Source organism: Copadichromis virginalis, linkage group LG10, assembly GCF_057382275.1.
Source record: "Copadichromis virginalis isolate Kocher_CV1m ecotype Utaka linkage group LG10, C_Virginalis_male_GT1.1, whole genome shotgun sequence".
In the NCBI taxonomy this organism is placed as follows: Eukaryota; Metazoa; Chordata; class Actinopteri; order Cichliformes; family Cichlidae; genus Copadichromis; species Copadichromis virginalis.
In genome coordinates this window covers 28340264-28366602 of record NC_140627.1, presented here as the reverse complement: position 1 = coordinate 28366602, position 26339 = coordinate 28340264, and the positions used below count along the sequence as shown (strand labels likewise).

At 41.2% G+C, this 26339-nt stretch overlaps 1 protein-coding gene across 4 annotated transcripts in view; it reads left to right on the top strand.

Moving 5' to 3' along the window:
• The window catches only part of LOC146700728 (glutamate receptor 4), a 157649-nt gene that overhangs the window by 80548 nt on the left and 50762 nt on the right, over positions 1-26339 (top strand). For all 4 annotated transcript variants that reach the window (XR_014922600.1, XR_014922599.1, XM_085470954.1 and 1 more), the window contains exons 4-8: positions 9827-10011; positions 16699-16752; positions 17942-18100; positions 24078-24245; positions 24793-24897. Coding sequence is in view for 2 of the 4 variants with exons in the window: in XM_085470954.1 (XP_085327080.1) it covers positions 9827-10011; positions 16699-16752; positions 17942-18100; positions 24078-24245; positions 24793-24897 (671 nt within the window). In the remaining 2 variants the exon portion in view is untranslated. The remainder of the gene's footprint in view (positions 1-9826; positions 10012-16698; positions 16753-17941; positions 18101-24077; positions 24246-24792; positions 24898-26339) is intronic.

Genomic DNA, 26339 nt, shown 5'->3' with positions numbered 1-26339 from the left:
AATACACAGGCATTTAAAATGATCAATCACATAACTTCTTTCATAGCAGTGAAAACAAGACCACAAAGACAGACTTGGGAATCGGAGAGAGACCTTTCAAAGCCCGAGGGAGAACACATAGGCTTTATAGTGGGATAATAAGGCACAGGTAAACTCAATCAAGGCAACAGGGGAGGGAAGAAACTAACAAAGAAAGACATACGAGGAGCCTTCAAGCTTTAACTAACCTTTAAAAGAAAAAGAAAAGAAAACTGAAAGAAAGGAAAAGAACAACATAGACGACAGAAACACAGAAAGCGAAAGGTCCAGGAACATTTGGACAATCGCAAAACCTACCTATGTTACATCAGAAAGCAGCGATCATAATAACAATAATAACAAACACCAAGACACACCGAGGCATGGTAAAATCCACAACTGCACGTTTCATTCATCCCTGGTTTGTGTCAAACTACGATAAAGCGGCAAAAAACCAGACCAAGGGAGCATTTCTCTTCAGTTTAAACTGTCCTGTTTTAACCATCATAGACAATAAAAATGTCCTAACAGCTGGAGTAAAAGAATTCTAATGCCCAGCTCGGTAATGAAACAAAGAAAAAAAAGGACCAACATAAACCATCGGCCTTTGAAAACACACATTGGAAACATCAATCAAAACGGCTTCCTAAGCAATGCATTCCAAATGTTTCAATTAATTATTAGTCACTCTTTCTTTTTATAGACTTTATGGGTTATGTAAACTGAATGAGAGGAGGTCAGATGTGTTTTCTGATTTAGTTGCGGTGCTCTGAGCTCTGTCCATGGTGCTGAAATCAGGCTTCAGCCAGCAATTTAATCGGTTTGCAGACACAAGCTGCTTTCCATCAGTGTGATGGCTTCAGAATGTGTTGAATGTGAAAGTTTTTTCACTTGTAACAAAGCACAAGTCTGAACGCACGCTGTCACATTAGTGGAGAGGGACATTATTAATTCAATTCAATTCAATTCAATTTTATTTATATAGCGCCAAATCACAACACTCCTGCATCATGTTCATGTTCGTTTGGTGACCTCAGCTCACCTAAAGACGAGACCAAAGCTTAAAGAAGACGCCAAACTTTTTTGACTCCTGTCTCCTGATCTTATATGGTGCAGACTTGGAGTTGTGTGAGTAAATCCTTTAGGAATATTAAGATAAATATAACCTGTGTCTGAATGACAGAACATCATCACTTTGACACGTCGATGAAGCAAACTACGTAATATCAATTTGAGATGTTGTTGTCATTTAAAGAATACCTACTATGTTTTTATTGCTTCTACATGCTGTTATTCCCAGCTTCGTGGTTTTATTTTGGGACCACCACTAGAATAGTTTAGCATGATTCACAGTTTGTTTGGGTTTTTTTTTTTTCTTTAAATCTCTGTTTTCTTACACTTGGCCTTTTTGCTTCTTCTTTTTTTTTTTCAGACAGGCTTCTGTCTTAATCTCATCTTTAGGCTTTAAGACACTGTTTTTTCTTTTCGGTGGCTACTCCCCCCCAAAAAAACCAAAAAATTACACAGATCAGTTGGTGACTACCTGGTAACCGTTGCTTGCTAGTGAAAAGTGAGTATGCCCTGAATGTGTTGTGAGTGGTTCTAGGAGGTTCCTGGCAGTCACTGTGAAATCAGTGATTAAAGAATTATCATGCAGATGTAGAAACTCGTCAATTATCCCAACTGGTTGCCATGGAAAGTGATATAATCCAGAGGTTGCTTATGTGAAAGTGATCAAAAATAGGTACACAATGCTGTACCAAAAACCTCCTTGTAATTGCCATGGTCACCAGTAGTTTGCATGAAAGATGCCAACTTTTCTGCAAATCCTCGCCAACTACTTGCTAAGTGGTAGTGAAACTGTGAAACAGAAGCTTCTTACCTTCAGAGTAAATGTTGCACATTTTTAAACATGTTGGTTTCAGCAACTTTTACCCTGAAAGCAAACAGTCTCTGTTTCACTACCGCTTGCTAGTTACTTGACGAGTGTTTGCAAACAATCACAAAAATCAATCACACCAAGGTTTCTGGTGCAACACCCTCTTTGTGACCACTTTTAGTCAGTGATAGCTAGCAAACGCTCGCCAACCTGTCAAGGAATACTCATTCTTCCTTAGCAACCAGGGGTTGCCAGGAAGTCACCAACCGGTCTCTAGATGCGTGTGACTGCAGTGTAAACTGAAGATTTGAGCAGCGAATGTGCCTGCGATGAGCAATATTTAGTGATATACAATCTCATTACTAACGTATATAATTTCAGGATTACTTGTACAGACACTGACCTCGTTACTTGAAATCTATTCTTTCATCAGCATATTTATTACAGAAAATTTTGGAAAACTAATACGTCCACTTTAAATGTCTAAATATCTGTTTATTGACAAATAAACAGCTTTTTTGCTTTAATTTAGGTGTTTTTCATTTCTTTACTTCAGCTTTCCTTGTGCCTTCATTTCCCTGACCACCTTCAGCTGATTATATAAAATCTGTTTTCCTGCCTTGTACAGCATGAAAGCAAATTTCTGCACAAGCACTTTTCACAGACCTAAAAATCACGAGTCCTTATTTCTGCATTGGACTGCAAAGGCAGAAATGCAGAATCACCAGAAGCTCAGGAACCATCCCTCAGAGTATTTCTTTTTCTAAATTTCAGCCATATGTATTATAATACACACAATTAATCCAAGTCCCACTGTGAGTAAGCAATGCGTTCTGATGAAGCAGACTTGCATATTTCTAAACCTTAAATATGTCACAAGGTCTTACATCTTTGTTAGAGGGAATGAATGTGTGTGCAGATACGTCAGCACCGCTCAAGTCTTTACGTACGCATTAGTGTTCTCTCTGTATGCCTGTGTTTGCTCTTCAGAAGGCTTTTGGGTGCAGGCTGCAGCACACTGGCCCGAGGATTTTTCTCACACACAGGAGCAGGCATTCATCCCATATTGACTATAATGTAGAATCAGCCCACGCATGGCTGAGCTGAGTCAATGAGCGCCAGTCTGATTCCCTGCATCAAAGCAACAGAGATACAAGGGGCTGGATACTGTAACAGTGTGTGTGTGATTATAGTGAATGCTGTCCCTGTGAGCTTTCCAGTGCACCATAAATACACACACACACCACAGACAAAGATGATAAGAAGGTTAATACAAAAAGAATGGAATAACATAGGAAAAGAAACCAGGAAATGGTTCAGGGAGAGTATAAAAGGAAGAGGGAATGAGAGGAGAATAAATAAGGGTATCGAGGACAGACATAAGAGGAAAGGAAACAAAAGGACGATAAAAAGGACAGGAGAAGAGAGGAAACGGTGATGGAGAAGAGGAAACAAGAGTAGGAGAGACTGGAGAGAAGGAAAGAAGAGATAAAGGGAGGAAACATGAGTACAAGAGCAGAGGAAAGGAGAAGGAACAAAAGGAAACAAGAAGTGACAAACAAAAACCGAGGAGAGGAAACTAGAGATTAGGAGACTAAATTAAAGGGAGCGACATACAGAGAGGAACGAAAAAGGTGAAAACTAAATAAAAGGAGACATATAAAGCAAAGGAAATGAAGCGAAAGGAGAGGAAACAAATGGAGATGGAAGACAAGCAGAGAGGAAAGGAAATAAGAGCAGAGGAGACGAGAGCGGAGAGAAGGAGAGGGAAGAGGTCACAAAAGGGAAGGGAGCGGAAAGGAAATGAGAGGGGATGACAGGCAAGATGAGAGGTGAGAAAACGACAAAGGAGGAAACGAGGAAAGGGAATAAAATCAGAGGAAACCAGAGACTAAGAAAGGAATTAATGTGATAAATGAGGTGAGACAGAAGAAGGAGGAGAAACGAGGGCGTAGATTTGGCATGGACGCAAGGGACATGTCCCCACCAATATCCATATGAGTGCCTCATTAGTAATGTTTGTATAATCTGCTTAAAATGTTGCATAATTTTGCTGAGAGATCTTTTACTTTGTGGTAATCTTAGATGAGTAGTTTTATAGACAAAACCCACCAGGTCATCCAGCGTTCCCTTAGTGCTAATGTATATAAGAGAACCAAATCTACGCCCTTGAGGAGAAGGATAGTTCTCCAGCAGATGGACTGGTATCAGCAGTGTGTACTGGCCACGAATAGCTCCGAGCCTCTTTGTGTACACTCTGAAGAGGAAGAAAAGGCGAAAGCAAAGCTCTGATTCAATGAGGGAGGAAGTGGAAGGATGGAGGCTCAGTACACATGCGCTGACACTCAGCGGAATGAAAGGAAGAGAGGAAGAAATTGCATGCTGTACATAAATCCAGATGTGCGCTCACTTTCCTCTCCACAGGCTGCAGCTGCTTCCATCTAGTGTCCGGCTCTGCTCCAATCAGCACAACAAACGTACGCATCAGCCAGCGGCTATGTCTTCGATGCTGATGCTGATTGCAGCTGTCTGCTGCTCCAACTACGACCCTGGGGCCACTCATTTATCAGCTGGTAATCAGCTGGCCCTTTGCACACTTTACTTGCCTCGGCTGCCACTGCTGCAGCTTCCTGTCCCAGCGCTGTATATAGCATGTGGCACAACAGGACACAATGGGATATCATGTTCTTGCACACTCAGCTGCCCTGCTAAATTGTATCTGGTGGGTTCGGGGTGGCTGTGTTTCCGGAGTCTGAGAGTTATGATGTAGTTTAAAGGTTTCAGAGGCACTAAAAGACAGATTACTGCTAGTTTTTAGAAAGTTTGAACCTGTTTTCTCTGAGATATTAGGCATTGAAGTATGCTTCTTTAACATGCTTGCTTTCTAAATACTGAGATGAGTGTCACCAAATCCAGTCTGATGTCATCTTCATTTTGAAACCTTCAACATAGCGAGTGTTCGCAAGGCTGGAGAACAGCTCAACTTGTTGGGGTTAGTTGACAAAAACATGGAGTTAGAACAAAGTCACAACCAATGTCCATAATGACATGAAAAGAGTTCATATTGTCAAAGCAGTCTTTATAATGTGTAGATTTAGAATCTGCTGACATCTAATGAACGTCTTCCCTTGATTTGCATATCCACTGATACTGGACCAATATTCAATAATGGATTAGTCCAGTATAAATTACAGTGGTTAATGCCCTTAACAGCAAACATCTGATGCTTCACATCTAATCCAAGGTCCACAGAGCAGAAGACGTTGCTGGGATGACCAGCATGCATTCTAAAAAATAAACACATAGAGTTTCCAGGAATTCAAACTAAACTGAAATTAAGGATTGGGTAGATTAACTAAGGATTATCTAAAGTCAAAAGCAGTGCCTGTAGAGGCCTAGACCACAGGATGTGAGGTCAAAGTCTGTGTCTTCCTGCTCCAGCGTCACCTTCCAGGTAGCATCACCTGCATTTTGGCCACTAGATGGAGCACACTCAAGCTATCTTATCTTTGTTTCCAACATCGATATCCTTCCATGTATGAAACATGGAAAATAAATATCCACACATACCTATCTTTACATCCACCTGCTAGGGAAGGAAAATTAACTGAATTTTAAAAGAGTTTATCAACTGACATTCTGTCAGTTACAGTGAACTGAGCTCTAACGTTTCACTTTTGCATTATTCAGACTAATTGTACAAAAACATCTGCTCATAAAAGCAAGCGTAGGTGCTCACCTGTATTAGGCTGTGACCAGAGACTGTGAAATAATCAGTCTAGACAGTTATTTCAGTCTTTCCAGACTCTGAATTTTGTACTTCAATATTAGCATCTTGGATACAGCCATGCTGTTTTCTTTAGAGCAAGAAGAGACCACATTTGGACGAGGAGGTGGAGTGTTCCACAAAAATCTACAGCTTTTATAATTATAAATGAACTGAACCACTGTCTGTGACTGTCAGTTATTAGCACGTACACTTAAAAAAATGTGTGAGTTGGAGAAAAACGTTGTCGAACAAAATATGAGAAGGTCTAAAGCTTGTTACCCTTATCCGTATTTCAGGATGGAATTGCAAAAATGATAACTCATTTAAAGGCTTTAGCAATGACTCCTGCAGCACTCTGTGAGTGCAAATTTGCAGGTACAAACTGCCTTTTTTCTAAACTGTGTATTTGCTGGGAAAACCTTGACATATCTAGCAGCGATAACTGTAATTGGAGACAGCAAACTGCAGGATTCGAAAGAAAAAATATGATGGTAATCCTGACGAAAAGGATTTCTCCTGATAGGAGCACACCACTGCGATGACAAACTATTGTTTCAGAACCCGACAAACACACTGACAGGAACACATTGGCGGAGAGCTTAGCTCAAACAGCTTCGGTCAATAGCTGTGTAGTAGCTGCAGCTACCACAGGGAATGATTTTGGCCTCCTCTGTGGCTTCCCGCCCTCCGCACTCTGTCCTTTCTATTATGTGTATTTGTCAGCTGCTCTCTGTCTGCAGGTAGGCACGTTTACCACAAAGGAAATGTTAAGGAAACTTCCTCAGAATATTGACACTAAAAATACAGTTGGTTATTCCACCTCAAGGGTAGTTCAAAGTATGTAAGTCAGTCAAGAGCTACTGTCTATACTACTTATATGGACAAAATTATTGGGCCACACCTTTTCAGGTGTATTGCCACAGTTGTATAAACCCCAGCACCTGCCCTATACGTTTTAAAGAGCTCACTGAATTCAAGTGTGGTGCTGCAACAGGACGACACCACAGCATCGAATCGATTCACATCATGAAACTTCTTCCCTCCCAGATATTCCACGATCGACACTTTGATGGGCTGAGCCAGGAATCGAACCACGTTCTGAGTTTCCTGGTTCCAATTTTGTCCTGTTAAAATTGAGAACAAAGTCACTTCAGTGTGGGGTCGGACTCACCAACAGCCAAATTGTCATGAACCAGTTCTTCCCGTAGGAATTACTGGGGACATACTGACACGATGTGTCTGTGTGTGTGTGACTGTGTGTTGCCTCAACCAGCAGTCCCTCCTGGCACAGGCAACCCTCTAATGGGGAGCAAGGGGCTGGGGAGGGGATGGAGAAGGTGGAGAGGGAGCTGGGTTGCCAGAGCACAGGTTAATCCACTAATTGGGAGCAAAGGGAGACGGGTTGCCAGATTGTGATGGCCACCAGGAGGGTCCGTTTAAGGGGGACATCTGTTCCTGCTGGAGAACAGCCGCCCTCACAGCTCCCTAGTTTCCTCTCTGACACTCATCTTCTCCATACACAAACGTGACAACGATGGTCTCCTCCTCCAGAGTCTCGTGTTGCATCCAACTCAGAGAGACTGACGGGACCAAAAGCCAGGATCTGGCTGGAAAAGGATAAAAGCTTCACAAGAGTTTCTTTTCCATGGGAAAGCGGTTGTCTTGCCAGCGACGTCGAGCCAGCAAAAAGCCGGTTTGTGTTTCAAACCAGCAATTATGGACAATATGTTTTATCGCATCATGTGCTTCAACATACCATATTGTGGATTGGAAGAAATCCACTTCAGTTTATTCAGAAAACATACTCAGGACTATAATTAAAACACGTTCAGGGAGCACTGACTGTTACTGTAGCAATACAGAGTTATTAAACTCTGCAAGAAAAAGGTTGTAAACCCCAATGGAATTATGTCTGAAATGAAATAATAGAGGTGCTCTCCTGTTGCTCTGTCATCCTGCGGATGCGCTCCAACTTCTTGTACTGTGGCTGGTGACGGCTCTGCAGCCTCGTGTGACGTGCTGCAGGAGAAGGACTACTGTATATAAAAACAATTTTGGCATCCAAGGAAAAGGAGATTTTGGCTTCTGCCAAATCACCTGGACTGTGATTTGTAATACATGTTTGATTTAAACATGTTTAAAATACATTTTTGTTTGTCAAATGGCCGAAAAAAAGCAAAAAGCCAATAGTAGGAAAATGAACTGACTTCTGTTAAGTAAAGTATACTACATGTATATGCAAAACTGCTATACTTTTGTGTATAGCAAAAAGCCCATTGGGTAAGGCGTGTCTTTAGTTTGTCTTATAGTTTCAGCGGCATGGTGGTGTGATGGTTAACACCATCGCCTCGCAGTCTGCATTTGAATCCACAGGCTGGCTCGGGCCTTTCTGTGAGTGTTCTCTGTGCCTGCATGGCTTCTGCTGGTTCTCCAGCTTCCTGCCAGAGTCCAAAGACACACTTTAGGTTAATTTGTATCTGTGTGAGTGAGAATGGTTGTCTGTCTCACTGTGTTAGCCCTGCAATAAAGTTTACTTTTTCAAACTTTCAAAAAAAAGAAAAAGATACTGAGCAATGTTTTTTAAATACATGTTTTGCAGTAATTTTAGATCAAATTGAGATCAAACTGGACTACATGTGGTCCCTTACCCAAACTGTGTTTGTCTGTCTTCGACTAATAAAAAATTTAATCTGAGCCACCAGACAAACATGGGCACCCATTAATATGCCTGGGCCGAAAAAACACTGCATTTCACTAAACAAATATGAATACTTGTCGTGTCTTTATTGAACATGCTGAGCAATCAATCACAGTACAGGCTGAAAATGGTGAGCTAAGCAACTTGTCAAATCTGTTTCAGCAGCAGCAACAACACGAGACATTTTCCTGTGTAAACGCTCCGATGTTCACAGCTGTGAGGAGGAATCTTGGAAAAGTTCTCCTGCAGAGCTGTTTCAGTTCAGTGTTTTGAGGATGTCTTGACTGAACACCTTAGCATCTCAGCTGGCCTCAGGGTCAGGATGTTGACATGATTGTTTTAAACAAATGAATTTTCTTCACCATCCTGTGGATTTTTCCAGTCCGTTTATCCAGCTGTTTTGTTTTTTTTGTCTTTAGAGTCTTTCGTGCTTTTACACATGAGCACATGTGTTATATGCGATTTCTGGACAAACTTTCCTGTTAGGTGTGGATTCTTTCTCGTGTCTTTCAAAATTACATGTTGTGCCCTCGGTATGATCTCTGCAGGATACTCACGCTTAAAGAAAGAAGAGGCAGCTTTGAATTTCTTCCACTTGTAGACAGTTTGTCTTATTGTGGATTTGACACAATGCTTTTGCAGCCTCACGCAAGTGTAAGCAAGTGTTTTCTTGCTTAGTCAACCAACTGTAGTAGCTCCCGAGCAGATAAGGAAAGTGTTTTTGACCGAGTTCCTTTGTCACTAAGTTTTGTGCTTTTAAAACCAACAGGCAATAAAAAATAACATAGACCCAGAAAAGGCAGAGGAGAGCTCTCGCTTTTCAAATGCAGGTTCTTAAATATTTAAAATCTAGTTTTACAAACGCTTCATGGGGAAGAAAATGCATTCAACACATTGTGAGGCCTCTAGGAGACACACAGTGTGTTTGGGTGATAAATACTGAATGACAACATAATGTGTCTGATTTTGAGGAAAATCCACGGCAGCTTTAAGCCTTTTATCCAAATTCACACAAACACATAAATGTTATCTGGCCTGTGGCTGAACTTTATGAACACAAAACTTTATTGATATCACTCAGCTTGTGTTTGAGATAAACAGGACAAAATGCATCTCCGCTCCCATCCAGAAAAAAATGTCTCTTTCTTTCTCTCTGCACTATGTAATGATTTCAGCTGAGTTGAGTTATTCTGGTTACAAAAAAACCACATGAAAGATAGAATTGGTACGATGACCATGTATGATAAGGATGATTTTTAGTGGGTAATCTTTAACAGACAAAAACTACACACTAACTAATTACTCACTGAATTTATTTGAAAAACTGCATGTTGGCTGCTTGTTTTAACAGTGTCTTTAACAAAACTAGAGTAATGGGTTTGTGAAATTCATGAACAGAGTTTACCTGAACGTCTTCCTTCCATGTTTGATGATTTTTGTCCTGTGTGTCTGACTACATCAGGGTACGCCATCCTGCAGGCCATCATGGAGAAAGCAGGACAAAACAACTGGCAAGTCAGCGCCATCTGCGTGGAAAACTTCAACGATGCCAACTACCGGAGACTGCTGGAGGACCTGGACCGGCGACAGGAGAAGAAGTTTGTCATCGACGTGGAAGCTGAGAGACTGCAGAACATGATGGAACAGGTGATGTAAGCTTTTGGCATCAGCATTTGGTTGTTCTTTGTTTTAGCAGACCACAATTTATCGGTCATCTTTGTCCTTTTTACCTGTGGAGAATCAGCAAATGTTGAAGTTGAATCAATGAAACCTCATGCATGGTTTGTGCACAGCTATTTCCAGCAGTGTACGAACATCAAGCAATGTTTTACTTCTTTTTGGTATCAGATCCTTTACAAATTAATTGAAATGTCTCTCAAGATAAAGGGTTTTAGCAGGACTGTGTTAGTGTAGCTCAATAATAGCATCTTTATTAACGTGTGCACAGCTTGGGGTCTGATGGTATTCACAGATGCAGCTGTCCTCTGGAATAACTCTGCGCTCCACCTGAGTCTCAGTCCTCAGGACCTCAGCCACAGTTCAGCTTAGCTGCCACACTTTTTTCAGAGAGAAACCCACACATCAACCTCTGTTTACTCTGTATTATTTTTATTCATACATTACTTGCTCCTTCATCACAGCTTCTCATTTTTGAGCTACTAATTTGTGCTGCTCGTTGGTGGATTTTCCAGTTATTACTGAAATTAACTGGCTGCGTATTTGTATTTAAATCATGCTCACGTGCCCGCTTAACAAATCTAACCCTTAAATGAAACACATGGGGGGTTTTCTAAACAGGGAAATTTACAATTGCTTCAATATGTCATCTTCTAAACATGGATTGCACTGAAGTTATGTGTTTTTGTAGTCATTTCCTCTAATAGTACTTTAAGAAATAATAAAAATAGTTGACCTATTATGCTTTTCCTCATTTTCCATTATATACATCCTGTTACAACCGGGTATGTTCATCCTAAACACAGCAACAACTGCAAATAATAAGGCCATTTTATGTTCTAGTAATCACTGTAAAACAAAAGCTCGGGCTTCTGACTGCTATAAACATTGTTCCACACTGTTGGTCATCTCAGGGATATACATCTAAGCACAGAAGCTCCACCCACATGATGTCCAAATTTTCTATATGCAAGGTGCAGCCAATCAGAAGAAAGGTGATTGCCTCTAACAGGGGGAGGAGCTAAAACGGCTCATGTCAGATAAATGCAGATTATTTTTGAACCTTCAATTATGCAGAACTGCTCCAGAGGCCAAAAATTAAGTTGTGGAGCTGGATGTTTTCCCAAGATGTCCTTTTTAAGTGATAATACCTTGGTCTGATTGTGGTTTTTACAGGATCCTGTTATGAATCATTGCAAATATCGGCACATTCAACGTCCTGACAAAATAAAGTCCAATGAGGCAAGAAATGCAAACAGTCAGACTCACAGACAGATTGTCAACAAACCCCCAGGTTAGCCAGACTTATTTGGAAGAGAAATGAAGGCAAATGGTAAAATTCTAACCCAGGCTTTTAATACATCAATCACAGTTTCCCATGGATGTAAAGCAAGAACTGGGTCCTAGCCTCCAAAACACATTCATGAATTATATGAAAGTTTTCCCTCGGGGCATATAAGGGGAAAAAAAATGTTTTCTCTCTTTCTCATCTGATTCTGTGTTTTGCAGCCTGCTGCAAATTCCCATTAGCGTCTCTGCCTGAGCTCACCAGCCCGTCTCACAGACTTCACACTGATGAAAGATGGCACTTGGCTGTTGCCTTGCTAGGCCTTGTTTAAGTTTTAGCAATATTACATTGGCGCGGTTTAAAAATGAACAATGCAGTTAGTTATACTTGATCTTGTTTGCAGCTTTGATGAGTCCCGACATGTTTTAGAGATATCTCTCTCTCTCTCTCATATGCCGCTGCACGGAGTTTGTGTTGCACTACCTAAGGCTGAACACGTCTGATACAATCAAAACAAGCATTCATATCTGTTTTTTGCAGGTACTTTGCAGGTTCCTTTAAATTTTGGTGGTCTTAGGCTCTTTGGTTTGCAGACAGGCATAGAAACTATATTGGTTTAAGTGTATGTTTCACTTAGAGCATTTTTTCCAATGTACTGCCAGACCACTGAAAAAAAACTGTATTTTTACCTATACCATTAATCCATCTACAACTTCTGTTCATCTGGACATTTCGTCACTCATCCAGGTGACTTCTTCAGTCTCAGCTGACTGCAGGTTTCCCCAATCTTATAAACAGTACATTTGCATAATGACTGAAATCAGCCCACTGAAGGAACAATGGGGTGTCAGGTCAGTTCCTTGATCATTAATATGCAAATTCTCATGACCACTGATCAACAACCACTGATCAAAGCCCACTGATCAATGGCCATGAGTACCATTCACAGAGTTGGGGAATGGCTGCAATCACAGGATTGTAAGATGGTGAAAGATGTACCCTCAGGCCCCCTCCTCGATTCAGAGATGGTCTTTCCCTTTTCACATAAATGGATTTCTTGACTCCCCACGCAAACCAGCGTTCCTCCCAATGAAAACGCTACGTCCAAAAGATAAGAAACAAACTTTTGAATTTACTTACCTGGATGATTGAGCATGCATCAACATACCTTTTGATGCATTTTCTATGCAGCTTAAAATCCAAAGCTTTTTGTAGTCACACAATGAAGTCGGTCAAAACTGGAGGTCAGAAACAAAGAAAACAAGCAAGCCTTCAGTATTTGCTCGTTTTGTTTTTGAGTGCGGATGTGCTAATTAGAAAGTTTTGAATGTAAGAACAGTCTGTCCTGATCTCCAGTGGTGTTAGTTGGCAAAAGCACACTCAGAATATGATGTGCACCTTCCTCTTCCTCCTCCTCCTTCTGCTCATCTTCATACCTTCATCCCTCCATCTTTCCCAGGGGCAACTGGTGTCTGTGTAATTGTTCAATTATTCAGGAGCTCTCCACTCCTGACATCTGTCATAGTTCTAACAATTTACTCTGCAGATGCACGAGTGTTTGTGTGCCTCTTTGCCCCCACAGAGAGGCAGACATCCCGCTCCATCTTTGCTTGATGTCAGCGCACAGGTCGTCTCCCAGAGCAGACGTGATATGTTCTGTCAGATTGAGAGCTTTTGGAATGATGCACTGTTTTTGTGTAGAAGTGGTCAGAATTACTGACAGAGACATTAACATCTATTTTAGCCTGTGTTCATTCCAGCTGTCCTCCCATTTATAGCTTACTAAAATATCCAGATCCAGAATGAGGACTTGAATACATAATTAGACCTCATTAGCTGCTTATCGCCAGCACGGTCAGTTCTCGGTGTATCACAGCTTTCAGATGTTACTTTGACTATCAGAACATGAAATCTAGGAACACAAACCTGCTTCATTTGCAGACGGGGGTGTTGCTGATTTGCAAGATGAGCTGTACAGCTTGTGCAATAGCTGGAAAATAAACAGAGGAATACAGCTACAGTTAGCTTAAAGTGTTTTAAAAAGTAATAACGAAAAATAAAACAAGCAGAATTTTGTCCATTGTTCTTTTGGAGTTTTCTTCTTTCAGTAAAAAATGCATTGGTTTCATTGAGTGACTTCCTCCTAACAGGCATTGGCCAATCTGAATTGGGCTGTTGTGATTGGTCAGAATTTATAAACGCTGTGTTTTGATTTTTTAGAAAGTAAAACACATTTAGTCGTCTTTTGTTTTTATAGGTAAAAATAAAGCCTAAATATATTGTGCGGATTTGTCCACCTCAAGGTAGCCATACATTAAGCTTATCCTGCTTTCGTCTCAGTTTCCCTCTAAATGGGACCACAGTTTCCAAAATGAACATCCTGCTGTATTAAAGGAGATGTGAAACAATGTGAAGCAACAATAACATCAAGAAAATATTTCCTGAGAGCACCAATTAAGCGAGAAACGATTGTGCAGTCAGGTTTCCTTTTTCAACCAGCTGGAGTCGCCCCCTGCTGGCCATTTGAAAAAATGCTGGTCTGTCGTTTGAGTAAACAGTCAGGCACTTTAACACTATAACATAGCCAACAGGGTGCACCTTTGTCCTGAATTTTGTTACTTTTAGCATTAAACCATGTTGATATACAGTTTTGTTTTATTGTATATCTATCTATATAACATTTATATATGGATTTATAGTCACTCTTCATGTATATATATTAACTAGTTTTTATTCCATAATTTATCCCAACACCTCCTAGGACCTTGCGTCTACATATGTGGACATCACATTTTGGGTTGTCTAGACCAAAATACCAAATTTAGCTCCACAAGGGCCTGATATCCACTTACGAGGGTAAAAAAAAAAAATCTGGTGATTCTTTGTTTTTACATTCATCAGGTCCCAAACAGCCCAAATATCAAAGAGAAATTAAAAATGCATGCCATGGAAGAGTTTGGGTCTTAGGAGGTTAATTAATTACAAAACATAAATATGTTATACATGTTGTTTGTGTCTGTTGTCTGTTCTGTTATGTACATGGAGAGTGTCAATACAGCTAATTCTGCTAAGAAGGCAGTCAGTGAACTTTTTTAAGCATTAAATAAGCCATTAAAAGTTCAATTTGAGTCAATTACATGAATTTTTTCCCCTCGTGTGGAGTGTTAGGGAAAATGAGAAAAATATAACTAAATTAAAATTTGTAAAGACAGTCCTGCACTGACTTCTTGGATCCTCAGTCAGCAATAAATGTCCAGCAGAACATTTCATATACAGATGTGGGCAAAAAGGAAATAACTTCAATATTCAGCGTTTCTTCAGTGTGTGGCAGCAGCAGCCTTTATTCGATAAATGATGAAAATTATACGAAAGTCTACTCTGTGAGACATGAGCCAAACATCGGTCGCTCTCGTGGTGTCATTAGTGACGGCCTCAGTGCCAGAAGAGGCTTTAAAAGCCATCAGTGATGCAGAGTGTGAGGGAACAGCAAACACTCGTCTTCCTTCATATCATTACTGTCCAGTTTGCTTCCAATTCTCCAGCAGCGAGTCCCTCTAACAACAACAGTCAGAGTTTATTCTGTAACTCTTGTAGCATCTGCATAAACATGTACTATATGATAACAGCAATTTATAACACTGTGTAAAAGAGCAGATGTGATTGAGTTTAGATGTATGTGATTGTTAAATTAGCCAACCTGCATTAGGTTTGTGCTTGTAAATGGGGGTGCACTGATGCAGTACCTTTGCTTTGCTGTCTGCTGATAGAAGTATAGATCTGACATCAGGAGTTAATTAACATTACTGTAAGACTTAGTATTTAAGTCTAAGATTTAAATAACTTGTCCATCCGTCCATCCATGTTCAGGGTTGTGGGGGTGATGTAACCCTGCCTTTCTTCAACATATAAGAAATGAAAATATATTCTATATAAAATATAGAATACTCTCACCTATAGTCACATGTCATGGCACAAATGTGCTTCCTCTGAAGAGCGCCTGGGCTCAACTTTAGTGGCATATTGAAAGGAGCCGCAACAACTGACAAGATGCCAGATATTGAACAAAATCTAGGTTACACGTTTTAGGCATGTCTGTGTCCTCTCAGCGGACCTACAGGGGGTGTTTGGGGAGAGGGGGATATGGCCATCTCAGGCTAGGCTCCTCCCCCTTCCCAACTACAGCCACATAAGAAGTAGAAGATGAAGGGATAAAAATAAGAAACCTCTTGCTCCAGCTTACCAGACCACAGTTTGTGGCTAAAAACTAGCTGCAAAGATATAAATAATTTCACACCTGCTCTCAGTCTAGCAGGTGTGAAATACCTCATACCTACTACCCCATTACTCATCCTATGCTGTCGGCTTTCTCCATGGTATGTTAGCTCCACCATTAGCAACCAGTATACTAAATTACATAGATCAGCCCCAAAGTCTTTGGAGCTTGCACAGAAGGCGAGTGGACTTCTTTAAGTTTGTTGAAGAGGTTTCACTTCTCGTCAAAGTCACCTTCTTTTCAAGCTCCTAGGACGACCGTGTCCTGGATGACTGTGAACCTACACAGACGTGAGCCCCATAAATCATCCTGCCGTCACATGAGCCAGCTTTATGAATCACCGATGACTGATATCTGACCTGGACATCAGTTTAATGCATCCCTACTTGTGAAACTGTTTAACTGTTTTCCTTTGAGGTAAATTTACTCTCTTTATTTCTCTTTTAAAGACTTGTGTTTCCACTTAGAGACTCAAGAAGTGAAGGAGGATGAAGAAAACCGTCTTTATTGCTAATCCTTGGTGAATTTTTTTGATTGAAACTTCTTTCTTCTGAGAAAATAATTTGTGGGAAAGCCATTTATAAATATATGGACAGGTCTTTGTTGTGATGTAATCATGGCTTTTTTAAGAGTAATCTTGAATATTGGAGCTGAGAGCGTTCAAACTGATGCTCGGGTCTTGACAGCAGTTAAGCTGCCGGGGACCTGATACTGATCCCGGTTTTTCTCCGGGATTCAAAGCACTTTTTTCTCCTTGATTCACGCCCTTATTACCTGGATGTCCAGTGGGATTTCCCAGCAGATGTCAGCTTTCAAAATGAGTTTTTATCACCACGATGCAGCTGTGTGGTTGTTTGCATGTTGAGTGAGAGCGTTGAGAAGATCTGTCACGTCCCTCGAAGTGTGGAGTGTTTACATACTGACGTGACCGCCCGTTCATTCGTTTAGACGTTCAATCGTCTGAGTGTCAAACCCGATGGACCCACGGTGTCAACGCCCATGCACTCACCTGTCACATGCTCATTTAATGTAATTAAGCTTTGTTATGCTGTAATCCAGTCAGATTAACGATGAGCTCTGCTCTGCCTTCTTGCAGATTGTCAGCGTCGGGAAACACATCAAAGGCTACCATTACATCATGGCCAATCTGGTGAGGGACGGACACTTCCTGTCAGGATCCTTGTTTGTTTGCGTCTCTCTTTGTCCTTCGTATTTGTTTCACTCCATCTGTGGCTTGCTTTCTCATGCTGCTGACTGCCAGCTCGTTGTAATTTAAGTCCGTGTGGTGCTGATCTCAAGACTGTGTGTGGTTAAATTTGAAGACCTTGCTCAAGGAGCAGATGTTAAAACTGATAACAGTAGGATTTTTTGCTTCTGTAGTGCTAGACCGCTCCCACTGTTAAAATATATTTACAAATGTGAGACTAATTGTGGCAATAACAGGGTTTTCCCTGCTAACCCTCCCATACAGATTTGGCAAAAACCTCCAAAAGAAAATCATTAAAATAATCTGTGATCTTTTTTACTCATTTTTTACTAAAATATATCTTTTTTTGTTTTGCAAATGGCCAAACCCCACGAAACATAAGTGGCTTCAATAAAAGTCACACAAAGCAAATAACACAAAACCTCCCCTTTGGGCATCAATCTGTGAAACTAGACTGTTTTTAATATGGAGCATTATGGCATATTCAGTTGGGCTTCATGACTTTAATCCAGTATGTATGAACGACTAAGGTTTCCCAGTCTTGTAGACTGAAAGTCTGCAGATGAGAAAAGATGCATGAGGGCCGATTACATTTATAAGAAACTACTTTAAAAAATCACATGTGGGATGTGACTATCGCCTGGGAGAATCTTTCAACAAGAAAATATCACTTTTAGCTTTGGAAAACTGTTCAAACATCAACTTTATTAGTTACACTTTTCCTCATTTGTTACACGATGTGAACCAGAAGAACCTGAAGATATTTTGTATGATGGCAGTATACTACAGGATCAAAGACTTTATCCACTCCCTGCTTTAAGAGACATTTATAATGACTGTGATCACAGTCTTGTGAGATTCAGCACAGCTCACCACGTCTTCCTCACTCACTGCCTCCAGTGCTGCTGCTGTGATATGTGGCACTCTCTTATAGACGCTGAAGAGTGCAGTAAATAAATTCAATCTGATGTTTACGAGTGGCAGTCAGTTGGTAGTTACCGGCTTTGATATTCCACTTGTTAAGTGCAATACCTCTGCCCTCATCGTCCTTCCTGCCACATGCTTGTTTCTGTCTGCCACTGATGGATCTGTGACTGGACATGACCGCTCTTTCCCCTTCTTGTCCCTCAAGGGTTTTAAAGACATCAACCTGGAACGCTTCATGCATGGCGGCGCAAACGTGACGGGCTTCCAGCTGGTCGACTTCAGCAACCCAATGGTCATCAAACTGATGCAGCGCTGGAATAAACTGGATCAGAGGGAGTACCCGGGCTCGGACGCCCCGCCCAAGGTGAGTCATGTCAGAATCAGAGCAGAAGTACAACACAAGCCTTTGTCTTAAGCCCCACAGCACAACTAGTTTTACCTGCAGACCTCTAGTGATTTGATCCAAATCCTGTACAATCTGCTGTCCCCATAATTTGTGAAGTGAAAATTTCACTGCAAAGTACAGAAGATGTAGAGATCCTTTGATATTAAAGCAAAGCGTTTAGCAACATCAGCACTGCTTGTGTAGCATATTATGAGATGGACAGCGGGCTGTACATAGCATACTGCTCTTTTTTTTAATATGGTCAGCTTGTTATTATTATAATTAAGTGTTTAGTTGCAAACATCAATGCCAATAAATTCAAGTAAACAGTCTCAGCTTATCCAGTGGATTAGTGAAATTTGATAAATCCACTCATTTCCAGGTCAAAAGATAAATAAGAAAATGCTCCAAAAAAAGACTGCTTGTGTATTTAAGGGTTATTTGAAACCATTCACTTCATTCTTCTATAATAAAGTTAGATGTTAAGTGCTGGTGTCCCTTTCATAATATTTTAATACTATGCCATATCAATTTTTACCCCTGGACTCCTCCAGTCATATCCTTGGGAAAGATATAAACCCGGACTTGCTCCCGAGTGCGTGCATGAATGTTAGAAAGTGCTTAAGCAGCGATAAGGAAGCACTGTACGTGTGAATGTGTGTGGTAGAAAGCACCCTGAGTGCTCGGTTAAGTGGAAAGGTGTTACATAACACCCATTCACAAATGTTACTACAAATGACTTAGTGTGTACTTAATTTTGTCCTCGTCTTCTCTACTTTGTCTTGTTATTGTTATTATCATTATCTGTAACTGTATGGGTCCCGCTGCTTGTGCTGATAGCGTTAGTTCTCCTTTTTACTTCAGTTTTTTTGTGTGTGTGTCTGATTTCTGAACTGAGATCTCAACCAATGTAGCGTTTTGTCCACTCCCCCAGAGAATGCCTTTAAGGACATACCTTTTAAATGATGACAAAATGATGCGCTTCTTCTTTTTCAGTTCTTGTCACTGGCATTTCATAATTTGTGGTGCAAATAAGGGGCTGTTTAATTCCATCTGTGGTTAAATCTTAGAATGAGCTTCTAAAAGTTTACAAATATGATGGAAAAGCTTTGTGCACATTTCTGCCTTTGTGAGAACTGTGGTGATAAATCTGAGAGAGAGTTTTATGCATTTGGGCCCTGGAGGGTGGGAAATGTATCTAAAAACAGATGTCCTGTATATGAACAATAGTGTGCGTGCTATTTGTAGGTAATGGACTGAAACATGCAAAACCATTTTCCTTAAAGAATCCTGCTGGGGTAGTTGAAAGCCGAAAAACAAAATAAAGAGAATGTATTTAAGGATGCTGCCATGTAAGATGAAAAATATGAATGTGTGTTATCATGTTTGGCATCAAAAAAACCCACAAAAAATATCGATAACGCTCCTCCTGCCTCTTCCACTGCTGCCGAGCAGCGACGTGACAGACTGACCCACTTTAAATCCTTTTCAGTCACACAGATTGCGAATAGCACTGGGGCAAGAAGGCATCACGCCATGACGGTTAGCGAAACTCCCCCCTCGAGCAGATCCGAGTGTCCAACAAAGATTTCTATTTTAAAAACCAGATGCAGTGGAGTGGAAGTGGTGTGAGTCAAGACGCTAGTGTGCATGTAGCGTGTGCGTATCTGATGGATTGGGGTGGTTCAAATTAAAAGTTTACACCACAGGGCGATCTCACATGACAAAATGTGTGTGTGTTTGTGATATCTGTGTGAGTGTGTGTGTGTCTTTGTGTTTTCCCCCACTCAGTTTCTTGATAAATTGCTCTCTCTCCTGGAAATCCACTCAGCCTAAATTACTCTGCTCCCCACTAAGTTGTCCACAGCCTGAGTCATAGCTAGCCCTTCTTTCTGCTAATATATTAACAGGACAGTGAGTTAGGCCTCCTCCTGGCATGTTTACTCACTTTGCAAAGACAGATGTAAGACTTGGCGTTTAAAAGTTCCAGGAGTCGTCAGGTAGTAAATGGGATATTCTTATTCAGTGTATTACAGTGAGCTTGGCATGACAAGGACAACACTGGAGATGTTATACCTCATTTACGCCTGGCATTAATACACAGTCTTATTTTAACCTGCAGCGGCAAACACAAACAGCCTTTCAGTGCATTAACTTACTCCGTATCTCTCAGTGAAGCTGCTGTTTTGGTTTATTAGGAGGAATCTGAATATAAATCTGATGGTATGCTTTTTTATAAATGCATTAAATCATAGTCACTAGTTCAATTTCAGTTCAGTTCATTTATATTCTTTATATTGTAAGGTAAAGACCCTACAATAAAACACAGGAAATCCCCTATGAGCAACCACTCGGTGACAGTGGCAAGGAAAAACTCCCTTTTAACAGGAAGAAACCTCCGGCAGAACCAGACTGGGGGAGGAGCAGCAATCTACTGTAACCGGTTGGGGGAGGAGGCAGGACAAAAGACATGATGTGGAAGACAGCCAGAGATTAATAAAAGCTAATGATTAAATGTAAACTGTTGTATAAACACATGCAGAGTGAAAATTGAAAAAAGTTTTTTGCTAGTTTTTAATCTTCTTTAAAGCACATCTCGCGCCAAATTTCACTTTAATTTATCCAGAAAGGACATTATATGAGTTTTCTTACCTAATTTAAATAAACAAGTTTATTTATTCCAGTTGCCCTTCCTGACTCATCCAGGGATCTTTTACATGTTAATATGGCTCAACAGTTCCTACAGTGTAACACCTCAGTAAATCAAAACAGATTCGCTCCATAAAATCATGTTGGCTTATCATCCGCATTATCAGTTAGTTAGCACACAGTACCTCAAATCCGAAGCCAGAGGCAGATGTTTTGGGTGTAACTGTTACTTTGATGATTGAAATAACTAATTATTAATTAACGCTATTCAGTGAAGCAGTTTATTTGGATGCATAAAGCTGTTTCCTTGGCTAATTTTTGGTGTCACTTCAGTTATATTTATGAGGTGACCCTGATTAGCATTATTCTGGTATAATTGCATTTTTCCGAGGAATTTGTTGCTTCTTTTTCATAAAATGATAATGCCAGAAACAGATATCATTGCTAGATGATAGTATTTGTTTCTTCTGTTTTTAACCCATGTGATTTTCTCAGGTCTTCCTGCATTGTGATTGGATATCAAAATGATAACTCCAGAGCTTGAAATTGCAGATTTATAGGCAAAAAGATCCAGATAGGATTTTATACAGCCCAGTGAAAAACTAAGTACAGGCTTACTGCTTCCATAGCAATTAAAAGTGTAAGTAGCAAATGCTCTTAATGAAAGTCTCTTGATGAACTGATCATCAGCAAATATGACCGGATCTATAAAAGCAGACATTTTGCCACTTTGCTGGTATGAAGCATTCAGATGCCAAAATCTTCCCAAGAGTGGTGATTCCATCAAATTCAGCCCAAGGTCAGACTGTGCAATGCTCAATAAAAGAAAGGAGGGGAAAAAGAGCTACATCTCAGACTCTGCAGACCTCAGTTAGCATATCAAATGTTCAAGTTCATGAAAGCACAATTAGAGCCAAGACTGAACAAGTGTGGCTAGTTTGGAAGGGATATCAGGAGAAAGTTGCTTTTCTCTAAAAAGACAACGGCAGCAAAGGTTTTCAAAGTTGCATCTGACAAACCACGAGAAGTCCAGAACAATGGACACGTGAGACCAAAATGGAGATATTTAATCACAGTACACAGGACAACACCTCATACCATCACATGTTGGTAGAGGGCTGATGTCTTGATTTTGTTTTGCAGTCACAGGACTGGGGCACCTTGCACTGCAACATGAACTCCTCTAGTATTCTAGATTCAAATGTAAGACCATCTATCAGAAATAGAGTCATCAAGAAAATAATGACTTTAAGTTATTGCAGTTAAAAGTCGTTCTACAACCTGCTGAGTCATGGGATGTGTTTAGTTTTTATGGGACTGCAGTCTGCAGAGGGTCCTGTAAAAACTTCAAGCGAAAACCTGCAATTTTTTTTTGTTATTGCCAGTAGGGGGCGACTTCTCCAGTGACAGAAAGAAGTGCGATTGCATAGAAATCTATGAGAAAGTGACATTACTGTTAGCATAATAACGACATTAAACCATTTCCTCATGATTTTATGTTCCCAAACACCAGTTTCAGGTCTTGTTGAATAAAACAATATGTTCATTTTGTAAATAATCAGAGTTGGAAAGATTTACTATGCAGGGTATAATTTCAGCTGGAGACAAAAAGCTTCTGTTTCACATGTTTCTGCTGTTTACGTATGTTTTCTCGGTCAGAGCTACCCCTGGTTTCAGTGGCTTCTTAATTAATACAGCAGGATCTTAATTTTGTAAATTATGGCCCTGTGTAGATTAAAATACACAGTAATAAAAGGTGTAAGTCATTGAGTTTACACCTGCAGTGCTTTTGGTTTCTTGGTGAGTTACACCCTTTGTTTGTGATGCACAGTTTTCCAAAAACTAAAAAGGCAATCATTGAAATACTCGAGTCAGGACTCGAATAACCTGACATCTCGTCTTTTATGCCCGAGACAGATTATCTTTAAATCTTCAGTAAGGCCAGAGGATTTTCTTTCTCTAAACCAAGAAAGAGTGTCTAACCTCAGATTGCAAACATTATGTAGACTTTTCTTCATCTGGCCTGGTTAAAGACCTCTGACTTACCAACATTTCTTAAGGAATTCAATTTGTTCTGGTGTCTGTCTGGTTGTGAGCACACAGCTGCAAAAAAAATAAATAACGAAGTTCCTGGCAGCATTCGCAGTGAGGATGAAGATGAGAAGAAGCCGATAGCTGCGGTGACTGTTAGTGAGTTTATCCCACTCTGTGATTGTTTGTGTGTGTTACTTGGGGCAGCTTGTCAAAGAGTAACAGGGGGATGGAGTGCAGCAGACTCTCTGCAGAGAGCCATAATGTCACCGTGAGCAGTGGGCTAATGAATAGGATTCACCCCCGGCCGGAGGCAAAGTTAATGAACTCCTGCTACTCGGGATAATTAATGCCAGACTGCTTCCCGGCTGGACAAAACGCTCTCCTTTTCCCCTTTCTATCCCCCCTCACTCACCCACCCACCCACTCTGCGTCTTCCTGCCTATTCCTCATTCACTCAATTACTTTTCTGCCCTGCCAGAGGTGAGTTTTAGGGAAATGTATTGCTCATGAGAGAGAGAGGCGAGTGCTTTTCTTTTTTTCTTTTTTTTGTAGACCCAAATAATCAGAAGCAGAGGCAGAGTCTTCAGGTCAAAGACAGATTAGGGGAAATTGGGAGGTTTATACTGTGGGGAATGTGCTCTCCTCCTTTTCTATATCTAGAAAATAATGAGCAGAGTAAAACTGCTGCCTCGCTCTAACAGCCAGGCTGTTACCGCGTGCTGCTTGGCCCTGCAGAAAGTCAGCACGCTCTCGGAGGCGACCTTACGCAGATTGTTTTTAAAAACATCTGACCAGCAAATATTGCAGAACATTTTGCCTGTCTAGCTAAATCAGTATTTAATTGGCCTCATACCTTTTCCTGGTGTGCGTCCCCCAGCACTACCCAAAACGGGCAGAGCAGCGGAGTCGCCTCGGGCTACAAAGACTGTAATTTACAAACCACGGCATCTGTCCCTGCTGGGTTTTATTTCCTTTCAATACAGTCTGCTTCATCCTGAAGAGCTTTTATTCGATGTTAAGTTGTTCTTTTATAGACACATTTTCCATCATTGACCACATACAGCAGGGGTGGGGAACTCCAGGCCTCAAGGGCCCGTGCCCTGCAAGTTTGAGGCATCACCCTGGGTCAACACACCTCACTCAAATGATTTGTTCATTACCAGATGTGTTGAGGACACATCTAAAATCTGCAGGACACCAGCCCTTGAGGCCTGGAGTCATCCTACCCCTGAACGCAGGATAACATCTCTGATCGCCCCTTCTCGTCTCGCAGTACACCTCGGCGCTGACATACGATGGTGTGATGGTGATGGCCGAGGCCTTCAGGAACCTGCGCAGGCAAAAGGTGGACATTTCAAGACGGGGGAACGCCGGCGACTGCCTCGCTAACCCTGCCGCCCCGTGGAACCAGGGCATCGATATGGAGCGCACTCTAAAACAGGTGAGACGCAGCATAAGTGGAGGTAATCGGCAAAGGTTTTTCACTACTTCCTCTTTGTTCAAACCTTTAATGGAGAGCCCGGGTGGCTGTGAGCCTCTGCTCGAATGTCTGTTATTGAAAAGGAGACGCTCTCTGATCTTCACGATCGTTGCCTCAACATGCAGTTGCACTTTTAGATACAGCGGAGCCCCTTAGAGCACAAAGAAGTATATTAAGAAAAGCTTCACTCTCTGAAAAGCGTATTTCCCAAAATATTGAACTATTCTTTAAACGCCCTCAAACCAGTTGAAAGTGTGTTTCAGCTGATGCTCAGAAGACAGAGCTGGCTGGCTTGGTTAAATCAACAATAAGCTCAAAGGAGTAGTGAACATCTGCTTATTAAATAAAATCTCCCAGACTCTTCAAATCATGCAGCATGCAGTGTCATCCCTTGATACAGCCTGCTGCACTTTTCTTCCAACAGTTTTGTGTACTAAAACAATATTTGCTTATGTGGAACTATATCATGTCCTGGTGTGTACATGTCTTCGTCCCCCTCTGTGTGCAGGTCCGGCTGCAGGGACTAACAGGTAATGTCCAGTTTGACCACTATGGCCGCAGGGTCAACTACACTATGGACGTGTTTGAACTGAAGAATAATGGACCCAGACGGGTAAAGCATCACACCACACTGCTTTCATTTGTGCTGTGGATAAATATTTGGCTAACGGTGATGATCACACATTTGACTTATGAAATCCAGTTTGTTTGCAGACCTACAACAAGCTACACGACTATGAAATCATCATACACCCCATGTGGTCCCAATATAAACTCAAACTTCAATCCATTTTGTGCTGCTAATACAGGTCCTAGACCTAGTTGCTGCAATCTAAGCAGCTCCAGCTCTTCTGATGGGACGTTCCCAATCCAGCTGAGAGACACAATCTCTCCACTGTGTTCTAGCTCTGTCTCTGGGTTGGAAATGCCTGAAAATCCTCATCTATGAGGCTCCTAAGAAGCACCCTCGAACCACCTCAGCTGGCGCCTTTCCATGTGGAGGAGTAACAGCTCCACTCTGAGCACCTCCCAGATGACCAAGCTTCTCATACTGTCTCTAAGGCCTGATTTAGACTTCTGTGGGGACCTTTGTAGAAGATATGATGTAACCTACATAAGTTGCCGACACTGAGGCCAGCATTTATGCTTCTTCTGGTGCATTACATGTTAGTTACCCTGTGGTTGTGTCCATGCGTTTTATAGCCAGCGCCGTCCAACAGAAACTTTTTTGGCTCTTTCTTGTGATGAGGTTTTTTTTCAGGGTCAAACACTTTAGTCCTTCACATTTTTCCACTTCTTTTGACATTCCCTAATGTCATTTCCAATAGTTTCATCAGTCGCCATCCAGGTATTTGCTGTCATCTGAGTCCTTATATTGATGCTATGATTGTCTTTTCTTTTATTGAGATGATGGTTATAATTAAAACATCAAAGCAACAAAGTAGCGAGAAATTGCACAGAAATTACAATGTCTTGTTGCGTTTCTAGGGAGGTTACGCTGTAGGGTTTCATTGAGGTTTCCCACTGAAGTATAATTCCCTAGTACAGATGAGCCCAGCCACCCTTTGGAAGGAAGCTCATTTCCACCCCTTTTTTCCATGATCTCATTTTGCTACCCACAGCTTGTGGCCATGAATCTATGGGAGCATAGATCACCCGGTAAACCGAAAGCCTCGCTCACACAAACTTGTTTTGAATAATTCAGGGAAGGAAGGCACACAACATTAACTTTTGCTCCATTTTCCTTCCTTGAGTGCTGTCAGCTACATGCCTCTTTTCTATTGGTCACGCTGGCAGTCTTCACAGCACAGAGCTGTCAAAGTTCAACAAATGTCACTCCTGCAATGTCTGAAAGATCTCCCGAGCAGCATCCTGTGCTTTGGCTATTGTGTGGACACAGCACAGGATGGGGGAGCAGCTATGGCTCACCTTTTTAAGCTGGCGACCCAAATAGCAAAGGCTAAAGTCCCCTCCAGACTCCCACTTTGCTGTAATAAATAACAGCAGAAAGCCAAAAACAGAAATAAATAATTTGCAGCCACGTCCTGTGTGAAA